Here is a 15,055-nt window from a genome sequence, read left to right as displayed (position 1 = left end):
TGATGTGGCTCTAAACCTTGTATTGAAATCATCTTCACTAAACATAGAGAACAGCAAAATAATGTCTCTGAAGATGTTTTAAATGCATTGAGGGATTTTTTTTTCATTTCTAGTAACAAAGACCTTAAGCAGTGTAAAAGAAACACAGACAAAGTCCCCTATTTTGGGGGTAATGGATCCTAGGGCCAAATTACAGGACAAAATCCACCCAGGGTCTGGCAAATAGTAACCACAAATAAAACTTAAATTTTATTTTGATTCTAGTAATTATAAGAGAAATCTTCCATTTGTATGTCTATTTTAAAATAATTTAACAACCTGATCTATCTATTTAATTGCTTTGTTTTTAAATTTTTTATTAAGGTATTATTGATATACACGCTTATGAAGGTTTTCTTCTGTATGACTACAACAACAGGAAAGCATGTATTGGTACATAAAATATAATTATAGAATTAAGTGTGGACATTGGACATTTGGTATTTCCGTGTGTTAATATTACAGAGCATCTTGCCAATTTTACTGTACTCTATAAACTGTTTTTGAAAACTTGTTTAACTTTATTGTAGGTGTTCACAGAGTTCCCAGAATGTTTGAGGAGAGTATTACTTTGTATACAAGTGAGGCCCTGACACTCTTAAAGGTGAGGTCACAGTTTATATCAATGTCAAAAATATTTGCTATTTTTGGTATAGATTGTATAAATGAAATTACAATAATATTTTACTAGTAACATGTGACTAGACAAAATGTTAAGGAATAACAAATCTCTGTGTGCTTTAGAAGATGGTCTTGTACAAGAGTTAGTTTGAACATTTTAGCATATTGTGATCGGTGTAACAAATTACATCAGTGAGCTATTTTTTGTTTTTGTTTTTTAGCCTCAACACAGTGAAGGCCTTCCTTTTGGTAAATGTGAGGAATTATATAGCTATTTGGGGTGATATTTGAGTAAGAGAATGATATTTTACTGAAAATGAGACTTTCTATTTTCAGCTTTAGATGTTCTCTTTTATATTTGTTATTTTCCAGATATTAGAGGACCTTTTTTCTTAAAATAGAGAATGTTTTTTAACTTCTGACTCTTAACTTAAAAATTACCAATGATTTTATGACATTTCATCCATTGGGTACTATCAGTTTCCCTTAAACCTTTTAACATGTTAAAGTAATGAGGCGAAGCCTGGACTATTGGATTTCCATTTATAGTATGAGGTGTGACAACACATACACTTAACACACTTAACAGCTATATGTAATTTATTCTTGAAAACTTGTTCTGCCTTCACAAATGAAAGCAATTATAACTACATATTAAAATGACACAATAATTTTCATCTTTGATTACTATATGAAGGAAAGAACATTCTTCTCTTCTTTCTACTCCATTTCTTGAAAGTATCCACTTTCTTTCCCTTTGATAAAGATTTATGGTAGCTTCACCACCACACATGCACCCACTCTTCCAATGTTGACAGGAGCTTCCTAACACAGAAAATAAAAACAAGGAAAGAAATGCTGTTTGAATGAACTCCTGTCTTTAACATAATATAGCATGCTGGAGTTGAAAAAGTCCTTAGCTATTCTGGTCCAACCTTCATCTTGCATAAAAGTAAGTGGAAATACAGGCCAGATCACAGTCCAGGGTGGTGGAAAGAATGTACATATCTTTGGAGTGATGCAGACCTGAATTTGAGGAGCAGGTGATATTGAAGAAGTTTCACCTCTCTGATAATTTTCTCCTTTGAGAAATTGCAGCTAATAATACTCATCCTTCATTTTGTTGTTTACTTTTGGGCACAAGCCAAAAAGAGGAGCAGACATTTGTGGATGAGGTCATTGCTCTTTGACTCACAAATCATAATATATACATAGAAAGTCAGCCAGAGAGTAAAGCTCTTAAATTATTGAATATATTCACTTTTCTGTGAAGGGAATGAGTCCATGAAGTCAAAGGAATGTTCTACCCTCTTCCATGTAAGTACTATTGGATCTTACTAATGATCAACTAGATCAACTAGTAATTTTCTGTGGCACAGATAAAGCACACACTACAAAATTTTCAAAGAGAATCTGGATAGCCCCTAGAGAAGAAGGTAATCCAATTAATTCCAAACATATATTTTGAAATATTTTATTAAAGTCTGAAATATATCAATCTTATTATATTCAATGTGAGTACCTCTCTCCATTCATCTTTTTGTGCATCATATGAATCAACAGTATTCAAACAAGTATGTCCATCATATCCTCCAACCACATAGAGCCTATCTCCAAGGGGACATAGAGCACTACCTTCTCGAGGAACCCTCAGAGGCGCCACAGTTGACCATGAATCAGTTTTTGGATCATACCTTAAGAGGTTTAGGAAGACAATAGAGAGAAGTCCAATAGTGTTAAAATTAAATATATAGACATTAATAAAATGCATATTTATCTAAGGAGTTAAAAATACCTTATAAATATCAAATGTAGTCTACTAAATGTTACTGATAAGCACATGACAAAATTCTCTTCTGCCATCAGAGGTCACTGAACGCATATCAAAATTGTACTTCCTTTCCAAAACACTAGGCATTTCTTTAATAGATACTCAGATTCTCTATGAGCAAATCTCACATATTAGCATCTTAACATTCTATTAAAAATGCCCCCTCTCTCACTTAGTGTACTGATTGGAGAGCTTTTATTTTTCTATTGTCTTATTCATTATTTACCAAAGTTATACACGATCCTGTTCATACAAGAGCTCACATTTTAAGTAAATCTGAATATAATGGCCTTTTTGCCATATATAATGTAGTTTCCTTTTTTTCATACTATTTGTAGTTAGAATGATTATTGTCTTATCCTATGTTTTTCCCCTCTGGAGTTCCTATTTATCTTCACAGGAGCCTAGGATTATTTTCCGTTTATTTTTATATGAAGTTAAGTCCTTGTCACCAAGCTTCTTCTGTAAGCAAATTAAAGGCAGTTTGGTAACTAATATTAATTAAAATCTTCTCCAGGAATTATTTCTCAAAATTTGAAGCTTATTAAAAATTATGCAATACTAAAATCTAAAAGGAGAGACTAAAAGAAAACTCATGCATGGAAATACTCTCGGATTTTATATTGGCCTATTTGAAAACCCCAATGAAAAAGATTTATTTTATGAAAAAGATTTTCATGTGTTACCTTCTACTAATTTCCTTATAATTCTAATACCTCTTATTTGTGTTTTTATCTCTTTAATCACATTATAAAGTATCTGATCCTAGCTTTCCATTTGAACTTGGCTGCACACATCCAGTAATATTTTTAATAATATCTGAAAATCAGCAATAATTAACATAACCTCAATATCCAGTACATATTTCTGAGTGTCACAAAGCATATCACCTGGAGTTCTGATATTACAATAAAACCCAGAAACGGAAAATCTCATAGCTGCATACTTTAGTAAGCTGAATTTTCAGCACAATTGCTATTAATTGATGCTCCACTCAGCTAACACAGTACACACATATATGAATGGTGAACCAGGGCCCACAGGATATCCTTAAAGACTGGCACCCAAACCCAAGACTTTTATACATGAGCATAATAATGCTAAAAAATTCTGGCTGTTCATATTATCTGGATACTGTTTGGTTTAACAACAGGGTTTTGGGGAATGCTGAATGTTTTGGGGAAAAAAACTGGCAATATGGTTACCATCTGTAAAGACACACAGAAGCAGTTATTTAAAAATAATTAGCCACTATATCACTTTCAAATTAAAATAGCATAACACCTCTCCCTTTTTGTTTCTTTTTTGCCTTTCTGTCTCTCCTTACTTTGGATAAAAATATCTGTATTCTAGTGGAAATAAAATGGAGGCTGCAACAAAGGGAATCAGTCCTGGACATTTTCTTCCACTTGGAAGAATAACTAGGGATAATTTGCTAGACTTCTTTGCCTCAATGTTCTCATCAACATTATGGAAATAGTAATCCCTGAGCCAAGCAACGTAAGTTTATGTGATAGATTAGGAACCTTTAATTTATATGATTATCTTAAATAATTTGATGAGACTCCCAAGGTACTCGGTAGGCCAACAATTTTTTAGTGAAAATAGTCTTAGAAAACTTGTCTAACTGATTGCAGTGTGGTGTGCGGGGGACTTGAAAAAATGGGTGAACGTTGAAACCACAATGTTGCTCATGTGAAACCTTCAGAAGTTTGTGTATCAATAATACCTTAATTTAAAAAAGGAAAGGAAAGATTGTCTAAGTCATTGAAATAAGGATTATCTGATTCCACAGAATATGCACCTTTGAATTTCTATTGACAAAGCTATGTTACAACTCTGTCGATATAGAGGTTAACTTTAGAAAACTGGGTTTTCTTGTGATTCTTGTACATAACAATCAAATGAATTTTGCCTGACACAGAATTAAACTCCACCATGTAGAAATGATGACGCTCAAAGATTACATTTCATTCCCTATAGGATATTACCTACTTTTGCATCTATTAACAATTTTTTTCAGAATTCCTAAATTATCTATATACCTTTTCTTCAAAGACTCTTTGAACTGGTTTTAGCATCTTACGGGCTTGCTTCCTTAATTAATCACATAAAATCCTTGACATGTGTAAATATATTTGTGTGAAAGTCATAACTTTCTGAAAATTATACTTTAGCAGTAGCCATTTTCTCAGGGTTTTTTGAAGGAAAATGCTAATAAGGGGATAATGATAGTAATAAGAATAATACTGTTTACAAAAATAATACATGTGAAAACAGTATCATGAGCTAACTTCTATTGAGTACTTAATGGGTGCCAGGAAATGTACTAAGTACAGTAACATTGATTATCTTGTACCCAAGGAGGTTGAAACTATAATTATTCCCATTTTTCACATGAAGAAACTGATATTTAGAGATATAAAGTAACAGGATCAAGTTCACATATCTTGTAAACAGTAGTCCTGGGATTTGAACTTAGACTTCCCTTGATTGGTGCAGTTCATTATTGGAAAATAAAAATTTCTTAGTGTTCTTAAGAACTGGTTTTTCTCCAGGCTCTATCAGTTGGTTTTCTTCATACTTGCACCAACCCCTTCTTCTAAGTCACAAATTGTTTTTCTCATGCTGTTTTCAAGACTGTCTCTTTGTTTTTGATGTTCAACAGTTTGATTACACTGCTCACTGCGGATCTCCCTAGGTTTGCCTGCTTGAAGTTCCAAACGACATTTCAACCTAAAATCTCTGCTCTTATCTACAAACCTTTCTCCTTTACTTCCACAGTTTTGATTGTGCTTTCTCCTCTACCTGAAATTCCCTCAATTTGTTTGTATACATACAAATTACAAATTTCACCTCTTGCATGAATTTCCCTTGAGGACACCATCCCACACTGATCTGTCTATTGAATTTTGATAACCTTACTGACTGTAAATCTCTCATTTGTTCTTTGTTAATATTATTTAACTATTATATTTGAATATTTTTCTATTTTGAAAAGGAGCATGAATGGTATAACTCCAAAGTCATAGGACTGACTTATTTTAAACAAGTCACACAAATAAGTGTTTCCCATTCAAAAAAGTTACCCTTGGAAAATGAAATACTTAACACAATAGAGTCATAGTTCAGAAAATAATACCTCTGTTTGGGAATACTTTCTGTATATTTTGTAGTGGTAAGTCTTCATCTTTTGAAGATTGATTTGATTTTTGAAACAATAAAGTTATTTTTAATTGAGTTGGTGAATGGTTTGAGTGATACAGCTGGGTGTAAAATTTCTTTATTATTACATCCCTTCTGTCTTATTATTTTAAAAGTTGACTGTCAAACAAAGCAGTATATTCTTTTAATATATTTCTTAATGATGGATCTGAAAGGTTTAAGGAGGATTTCTTCAAAATATTTTGAGCCTAGGAGTAAGTGTGCAATTTTACAAAGGTTTAGTTCCCTGAAAGGATTAACATTTTTTGGAAGCATAAAAATCTTTCTGGTAGCCTGAAAATCTTTCCTACTTCTGACAAAAAGAAAAACAACAAATAAATACATGTATGGGTAAATAGAAACATTTTACCGTTCCACATGGTTAGAAATGCTTGTGCATTGGTTAGAAGTAGAGAAATCATGGCCCCCAACAACATATAAGAATCCTCTGTATGTTGCAGCTCCCACACGTCCACGTCTTTTAGACATTGAAGCACACAGACTCCATTTGTTAGTGTGTGGGTTAAAGTATTCCACTGATTTGAGGCAGGAACATTCATCACATCCACCAACAGCATATAACCTAGAAAAATGACACAAGTGTGTGTATGTATATACACATACAGAGAGGGAGAGAGATTATATTTCCAATTTGTGCATAGAATGAAAGTGAAAGAACCTTGCACAAAGCATTTAAAGTTTCTGAATATATATTCTTCTCTGGGATGGACTGACTCTGTGAATGGATACTTATTTGAAGGCACATGCTAAGGTCGAACTTAATCCAAGCCTCTCTCCTTTATAATTTTTGTGAAAGTTACTTTGATGTGATAGATTAAAGGATTCCATAGGAAATGAAATACAGACAAAGAAGGGAGATATCAAAAGTGTTGGCAGTGTTTGTCAATACAAGCCTCTCTCCTTTATAATTTTTGTGAAAGTTACTTTGATGTGGTAGATTAAAGGATTCCATGGGAAATGAAATACAAAGAAAGAAGGGAGATATCAAAAGCATTGGCAGCGTTTGTCAATTATGGTTTAATAAAGCTGGAAAATAACAAAAAGGTAGGTGTTGCCAAAGACCAACTCTAGGAACCTTATAATTTTAGCTAGATTCAAAGGCCTAGCACTGGAATCCATATTGTCTTTATGAACTGCTTTGTTTAATATTAAAAAACTGTCACTAACAAAACAATAACTAAAACATCTAAGGGAATAGGATAGAACCAAGAAACTGGAATTTTTCCTAGGGAGATATATTGTCAAGGAGATTTCTCTGATAAACTTTACAATGCCAATTATTTTGATGAGCAGCATTGTAAATCTGACTTAAATTGAATCCTACATCAATAAAGAACATAAACATCTACTAAAACATGTCTATAACTACACTTTATGCTCATTATGAGCCCATTTGTTTTGTGAGTGAGCAAAACATTAAATTAGTCAAATTTAATGCTTTAAGCCTATTCTGCAATAGGTAGGAGATGGTTACTGAGTCCCCTGATATCATTCATTCAGGTCAGACCAGAGATAATGACGGGTAGGAGTCTTTTAGGCTCTAAGACATGGTAAGCCTGGGTTTTCTCTTAACTATAGACATTTCCTACTTCATACACAGGTGCTAAAAAACATCTGTGTTGAAATTTCTACTGAGACCATTTATATGACAAAGACCTGGCTTTATACATAGAAAATATGGACACAGAAGACTATCTCCTGCCACTGATATATCACGGTGTCTGAAATTCTTATCATTCAAGTGCTTCCTATACGCTAGTCATTGTCTCCAAAGGTCCCTTGTCAGAAAGTACATAATTACTTGAAAGAAGTAACCATTCAGGCTCTTTGCAACCTCTTACACCAAAGGATTTTAATATATTAGCTTTCTCTTATAGGCAAGTGATCACAAGTGGGAAAGATTCAGAAAGATGGTACTAGGTGTAATTCTAGAGTTGGGAATCCTGGACTCTCAGGAGAGAGTGAGTAGTAAAGAACAAAAAGACTTCCCTATTACAGAGACCAAAGTTTTGATTCTAAAAAAATGTCATAATGTAAAAAGTGGTAGGCTCTTGAGGGCAAAATTGAAACTGTTTTGCCAACAAAAGTGCTTTTCAAGTTTACTGCGCACACAAGTCACTTGAGGATATTGATAAAATACTGATTCTGTTTCAGGAGTTGTATATAGGGTGGGACTAGGATTCAGCATTTCTTTTTTTTCATGAATTTTTATAGAGGAACATACAATGAAATGCACAAATCTTCGTGTATAGCCTGATGAAATTTGACATGTGTATATGCTCACGTAACCATCACCCAGAGCAAGATATCAAGCCAGCATATCTAAATCGATCTCAGGTAATGGTAATGCTGCTGGTCCCAGGACGACACTTGAGTGGCAAGGGACTACAGAATATTTAATTTAAATGCTCATTTGGAGAAGTGTTTTCTGTCATAGTGAAGGGAGGGTTCCAACACAGGTCTTTTACTACTGGTAACTAGGATGTCCTGGTCACTGGGAATGCTTACTCACTGATGGAGCACATCAAGGAAGTGCTGTATCACATGACCTGGGAGCAAAGCGCATTCAGGTTTGGTTTTACTCACTTGCCATTTAATGCAACAACGGCAGCTAAGCTTCTACGAGATGACATACTGGCCACGTAAGTCCACTGACATCCCTCAGGGTCCCATCTTTCAACAGTATTTAGATGATTCGACCCATCATGACCACCAACAGCATACATTGGTCCTTCAAGTGTGGCTACACCTTAAAGGATAAAAACAGCATGAGGGCTCACCACTGTACACCACAGATAAGGGATACTGTTTCATTCTGCAAACAACTGATGGGATAACAATTAGTTTTTTGTTTCTTAAATGGTTTTTCGTACACATGAATAATTTACTGATCTTAATATGAAACTAAATATGGTCTATTAATCCTAGGAAACTTTCAGGCTGTAGTTAGTGTATCGTAAAAGGGTATCACTATTGTAACACTGAAATCAAAGGAGGTAGTGAGACCCACTGTAATAGGGATATCATAGAAAAGGCAAGCTGATTTTTTCTGGCATAATTTCAAGGCTAGGTTTTGAATGTATAGGGTAGATGAGAAATGATACTAAATCTTCGATCTAAGTTTTAGAATTATAGGCTATCTGTGGTAGGTCCTTTTAAACCTTGCTCTTTATTATAGGGATTTAAAAAAAAAGAGATTCCCGTGGGATAACTAAATAAACAGGGCTTTTGGAGGTTTAGTCAGAAGTGTGTTCCTTTAGATACTATGAATAACCCCTTTCTAACTGCTGCTTATCTGCTCTGGGAATTCACATAATTGGTTTTCTTCCCCACCTTCTTCACCATCTCAGTCAGTCTCTCAGTGGTATATCCTCATCACCTCTCTTACCTCTCAAGTGATATCAATGAGATTTTTTAAACTTGCTCTGACTTCTCCACAAGATATGTTTTCTAAGCTATGTCAATGAATCACACTGACACAACTGAGCTGCATAATTATATAGTCTACCATTTGGCATAGACTATGTATTAGATAATTTGGGGTAAACAATACCAGACCTTGATCTGCCACTTTTTAGCTGTGTATAAGTCAGTTCTTAATTGCCTTACTAAGGTAAGTATTCTTCTTTTTAAACAAAGGAGTCTAGCATGCAAAAAGATGTACTCTGCCAATATTCAGGAGAATCAAAGTTCCTCACTATTCCAGAGGTTTTTCCTTCATCTTTCTTCAACTTCTTGGCAACTTCTGGCTTAAGTATAACCTAGAGCTGCTCTGCAATTTCCTAACTATCTCTGCCTTGGATCTGTGTCCTAAGGCTTTTGCTGACATACAAATTTGATGTTCTGGGAAGGGTCATGATTCATGCATCTAGAAACGCAATGTCTCTCCATCATCATGTGCCCTTTCCTCTAAACTGAGCTTAGAAAAAAAATTCCTGGTGGGGTTTTATATTCCTCAACAATGTATTTCTTCCAAAAGTTTTTATCTTTCTTAAAGCAGGCCTTGTTAAAATACCAGCAGAAGGGAGAAAGGTTTGACAAACACGACATCTGAAACAAGAGAAGAGTTTGACAAGTTTTTACCATTTGCTTAACTTTTCAGCATGTTGGAGACATTTTGTCTAAGGGTTTGGCTAAATCCCAATTATGTGCAGCTGAATTTAATTTTTAAAAATCCCTACTAACTATACATTATTTAGAAACTACTTTTTAAAAAGCTCTACTAACAACTGTACATTCTTTAGAAACTACGTAACACTAAGCTCTTACCTAAGCCATGCCTCGGTGTTGACATGGGAGGCATCACAGTCCAGATTTTGCTAGCTGGATCAAAACATTCCACAGTATTTAAGGTTTTTGAACCATACCTTCCTCCGAGGACATAGAGCTTATTATCAATAACTGCAACTCCAAACTGAAACCTAAGCCTACTCATGGTGCTACTATGTTGCCAGCTTTTGGTCCTGAGGTCATATTTTTCAATTGTAGGGGTACCTGTTAAAGGGGATATTGGACAAAGTTAAAAAACACATGGATAAAAATGTGAATTGGCACCATTCACATTTTATTTACGTACCTATTATTTATAGCATAAAATCAGTGATTGCAACTCAAAGTAAAGTAAGTAGACCAGATGATTCTCCAACTTGGCAGGCAAGGCAAGGGGAATATTTTACCATTCCTGGATCCAAATGCAAGAGTCAGAGTGAAATAGTTTATTTACTATATATATGGCTTACATGCTCCTAATGGCTTCTTTGGCTACACTATGATACTGGTAGTTCTAACACAGGTGGCAAACACAAAAAATTATCTTGGAATCTATCACTGACTTATTTGCACATCCACTACGGTTTTAATTACTTATTCATTCAATATGGAAAAATTTTATTATACCATTCAATATATTAATTTGTGCTCTTTTAAAATTCAGCTTGGGGTGTGTGTATGCTAATCTAAAATGCAAATGACCTAAAGAGCAGGAATGATAATTCCTTTTAAACGAGTCTTTGGTGTTGATTCATAGAAAGTTTCATGATGGTGACACAAAGGATTATAATTAAGAATAAAATTATTATTGTTGATATTAAAATATGACGTTGAGTTATTACCTCCTTTATGCGTTAATAGTTCGTTTTTAATTCAATTACTGAAATACCAAGCTTACTACCATAGTATATTGTCACCACTGCCATAGTAAATTGTCATTACTTCATAATAAGTTGTCACTTTTATAGGCAGTACTTTTTACCAGTCATTCACAATGGCTGTAAATTTTAATAAAAGTTGATTTTGTACAACAGGGAAGTTTCTGACTAATAACCAAGGTGGAAAATGGAAGAATTTTTATTCAAATGTAAAGTGTACCTAAGAGAGCTTGTGATAGGTTTAGGGAATTTCATCCCAATCGCACAAAGCCAACCATAGGAATAAACAAAAGCAGTTTTCAGTTGTTTTTCTACTGGGAGATTTGTGGAGAAAATATAATCTATTAGTAATTATGAAAACATAGTTAACATTTGAAGCATCTCCACTGGCCAATTATAATGCTATGATAGGAGGTCAGATCAAGTCAGTATTTAAGCAGGGTATATTTTACATTTATGGATGTTTCTGAAAGTTTTTGTGTGTATAATGTATTAGTGGCAACATTTCTTTTCTTTTCTTTTAAATCTTTCCTGGTGAATAGTACACTGTAAGTATTTATGTCTGAACACGTTGTATTTTCACAATAAAATCTTGTGACTATACAGGCACTCATTTACCCTTTCTCTTTAATCCCTGCATCTTTCACTGATAATGTGGATTTGGCTAAAGGCTGATTGACAGATCAGCAATTGCTATATTGACTAGAGTTACTGCTGAGAGATCAAATACCATCACCTAGCACAGTATTTTTTCTAAACTAAATATCTCTGGGTGATAACCATGAAAACTGGAGTATCTACAAACAAACTAACCTCTGCTTTCACTCTGTCAACCAATTTTCTCTGTTTTTTATATCTTTTCACTTCCACATTCTTATCTTCCCAAATCTGTCTTCCTACTCGATCCTTCTTATTTTAAGTTTTTATTTTGAAGTCTTTTAATTAGTGGAATTTACCAAACAGCCAATTTAGATTAAGAAATGAAGGCTAAGCTGCACTATTAAGATTATACAGATATTAATGGTGAAGTAATTAGGAAATTGTACAAAGCTGTATTAATCAAATGCATATGGGAGATTTATACTTTGAAAGGATGTAGAGGTGTGTTTCATGCCAAGTTAATTTTTCCCAGGCATTAGATTAAATATGGAAGATAAATTTTCTCCACATCTTTTATTTGTATCTATGAACATATATGACTGGTAATTCTGTATGTTGAATTCTGAAGATGCTTTTCAGCCCATTTTTCCACCTCTGCTATTGTTCCAACTAATCAAAATGTAATTCATCTAGCTGGCTTGCTATGGCAGCTCTATATTTGATGGGGAAAGTTAAACTGGATTGTTTTACTTATTTCTCTCCTTAACACCCACTTGAAAATTTTTCTGTGTAAAGTGACCTTCTGCCCTAAAACACTGCAAAAACTGTTTTTCAATTCATTTCTAAGCCCCTACTAATCCCTCACTTATGACCTATTCAGGAAGCAACAAAACCAGCCAAGCTTTGTACTATTGTTGGTAACATGATAGTTCCTGTAGTTCTGACTATATCTGATTTAGTGATTTCCTGTATTTTTAAAATGATGTAAAAATGAGTAATTGGTCCCTTGCCATACCCTCTCTGAGAGTTCATTGTTTTTAATAAATGAAAAGCAACTGATTACGTGGTAGGTACAAAAGCCCAAAGTTTACCATTTGACCATTTAGAAATTTTGACTCCATGATCATGCTTACAGTTTTCTCATGATTACTTTAAATGGTAGGGGTCATAGTTAGCCCCAGCCACTTATGTGATGTCTATATTTAGCCACTAATTCCAAGTTACTTGCATGAGTCAGAGAGGAAATTAAAGACTGAGGAAGTGCTACTTTCCCAAGATATCAAAAGGTGAAAGTTCAAAAAGTATCTTAAAAAGAAAGGTACTGAAACAACACACTAAGCACAGGCACATCTGCAGAAATTCTTTTTAAAGTTTTACGAAGGAGTGAAAATTGGTACATTCTAAAATGTAATACTGATTTATGTAAATAAATGCTACCTTGCTAATATTTTTGCTATACTTAGGTCTTTTTCCTTTTTTGTTCCTAAGAGCTTGTGTTGGTTCTTCAGCAGATTCTAAAACCCTCAAAGAGGAGAATCAGTTTTTTTTGGTGTTTCTCTCTCTTCTAAAACAGTGGCAATATAGCAAAAAGGAACATAGGATTTGAGTGACAATTCCATTTCTAGTCTTTCTAGGTGTTTGTCCTTGGGTTGGCTATCTAAACTGAAGAACCTTTTGTTTCTTCATCTGCAAAATTAGATAATAAATCTATCTTGTAGCCTTATTGTAAGGATTAGAAATGATGTTTCCAAAACACCAAGGATCAGATACTCAAAAAGGGTAGCTTTACTATTTTAGTTGTCTGCAACTTCCCACAGGGCCTTTTATGTCTCCATGCTGTCAGTATGCAAAAAGTCTCAAAATCATGGCCTTACTTCCTCCCATATAAAACTGTGGTAATAGATTTAAGGAGTTGTAGGGTCACATTTGACTCATTTTCAGAGACTGATGGGTTGTAAATTCTTAATACCATGTTCTGTAACAATAAAAAAAGAAAACAAACACAAAACCAAACAAACAAATACAACATTTTCCACTTCTCACGTTGCAAGTTAGGTCCTTTTTTTAACAAGAAACTAAGAATGACTGTACTTGCATTTTGTATTTAGTACCTCTTTAATTTAAATATCAAACAAGACACCTTTCAACATGCTGTTAATATTCACTCTATTCAATAACATGCAATAAAATAACAAGTTGTCAGACCTGAAATAAATTATAAGATTTCGTTGTATTTGTTGTTTTCTGAAGAATACTAGTTTTGTGAGGTTACTCTACTACTTTGGAAATAATTACATTTGCAAGCTCTTGTTTTATAGATTTGTGATTAATTGGCATTATTTCCTATAATTTCCATATTAAAATTACAACTAGACATATCAAAAGAAAGAATCAGGTTCTAGTAGTACAGAACTTTGATGTTTGCATTATTTTCTGAAAGGTGTCCAATGAAATTTGTAAATATGATTTGGCGGGTTTCAAGTAGTTGGATTTTATTTCCTGAACAATCAACTCTTAATTATAAAATCCTCAACCCACTGTTTTGACAAACACGGGTCTACTGTAAAAAGGGCAGAACTACAAAAAATAGGTTCTAAGAACAGTTCAAAGTAAAGATGATGGCTTCAGAAACATTTCCTTATTACCTTTAATAAAATTCTTATGTAAAATCATTACTTTATTCCAGGTTTTAACTGCTGATCTTATTATCCTTACTTCGAGATTTGCCTTTGAGTACCTAACAGGAAACTGACATCAAGGAGTTAGAGGCCATTCTTCTATTTCTGACAAAAAGCAAATTTGGAGGACCTTGTCCCTTCTATTTATGATCAACCTTAAATAAGTTTTCTTTGAACAAATAATATACTGCAGGGAAAATGTTCGTATTTAAAAATTGCTGCCACAAAAGTACCTGTTCCGAGTTTAGCCAACACTAATAAAAGGGTTATATCCCATAAAATAAGAAAAAAAGTCACAAAATTACATAAAGAAGCCTAAAAATAGCTTTAGATGCCAATATTTAAATATGGCTTTAATACCACCCTCATAATTCTGAGTGTGTTGAGAATATATCCTCTCTTTATAATGATACTTTCAATTAATTAGCTTGTTCCTGCTACCTCTTATAGTGTCCTTGCATCCCACAGCATAAAGCGCCCCCATAGACGATTTTCTAGGCTTGGTCCGAGGGCTTTGCAGCATGTGTCCTCTCTCAGGTAAGAGATGATACTTCATAGCTTCTATCAGGAGTTTCTGGCACTGTAGATCAGCAGTAAACACGGGGCTCTCTTCAAGATCCACCAGTAACTGAAAAGTAATAATTCATGGTGTACGAAATGAGGAGCCCACCATTAGAAAGAACAGATTCATTTAGAGAACTGTGGAGAAAACTCGAGCTAATTCAAATGTAGGAATGCTATCATTTAATATTTTGAGTTGCTTACTAACATACTTTGTGTTCACTGATGATTTGAAGTGACTAAAGGCCTCAATGTAGTAGCTAAAGATCTCTGCAGATTTGACATATTATTCATCTTTGGAATACATACAAATTCACTCCCAAGGGGTGAAGGTGAAAAAGCACTCATGAAAT

At 34.0% G+C, this 15,055-nt stretch overlaps 1 protein-coding gene across 1 annotated transcript in view; it reads right to left on the bottom strand.

Moving 5' to 3' along the window:
• Nucleotides 1-1,428: 1,428 nt before the first annotated feature.
• Nucleotides 1,429-15,055, bottom strand: part of LOC130681801 (kelch-like protein 4) — a 44,121-nt gene continuing 30,494 nt past the window's right edge. The window contains exons 7-12 of the mRNA XM_057495378.1: nt 14,583-14,769; nt 9,986-10,210; nt 8,303-8,465; nt 6,066-6,278; nt 2,183-2,354; nt 1,429-1,485 (exon numbers count right to left, since the gene is read on the bottom strand). Of these exons, the coding sequence (XP_057351361.1) occupies nt 1,429-1,485; nt 2,183-2,354; nt 6,066-6,278; nt 8,303-8,465; nt 9,986-10,210; nt 14,583-14,769 (1,017 nt within the window). The remainder of the gene's footprint in view (nt 1,486-2,182; nt 2,355-6,065; nt 6,279-8,302; nt 8,466-9,985; nt 10,211-14,582; nt 14,770-15,055) is intronic.

This window comes from Manis pentadactyla, chromosome X (genome assembly GCF_030020395.1).
Source record: "Manis pentadactyla isolate mManPen7 chromosome X, mManPen7.hap1, whole genome shotgun sequence".
In the NCBI taxonomy this organism is placed as follows: Eukaryota; Metazoa; Chordata; class Mammalia; order Pholidota; family Manidae; genus Manis; species Manis pentadactyla.
The sequence above is the reverse complement of the archived record's forward strand: the minus strand, read 5'-3'. Positions and strand labels throughout refer to the sequence as shown.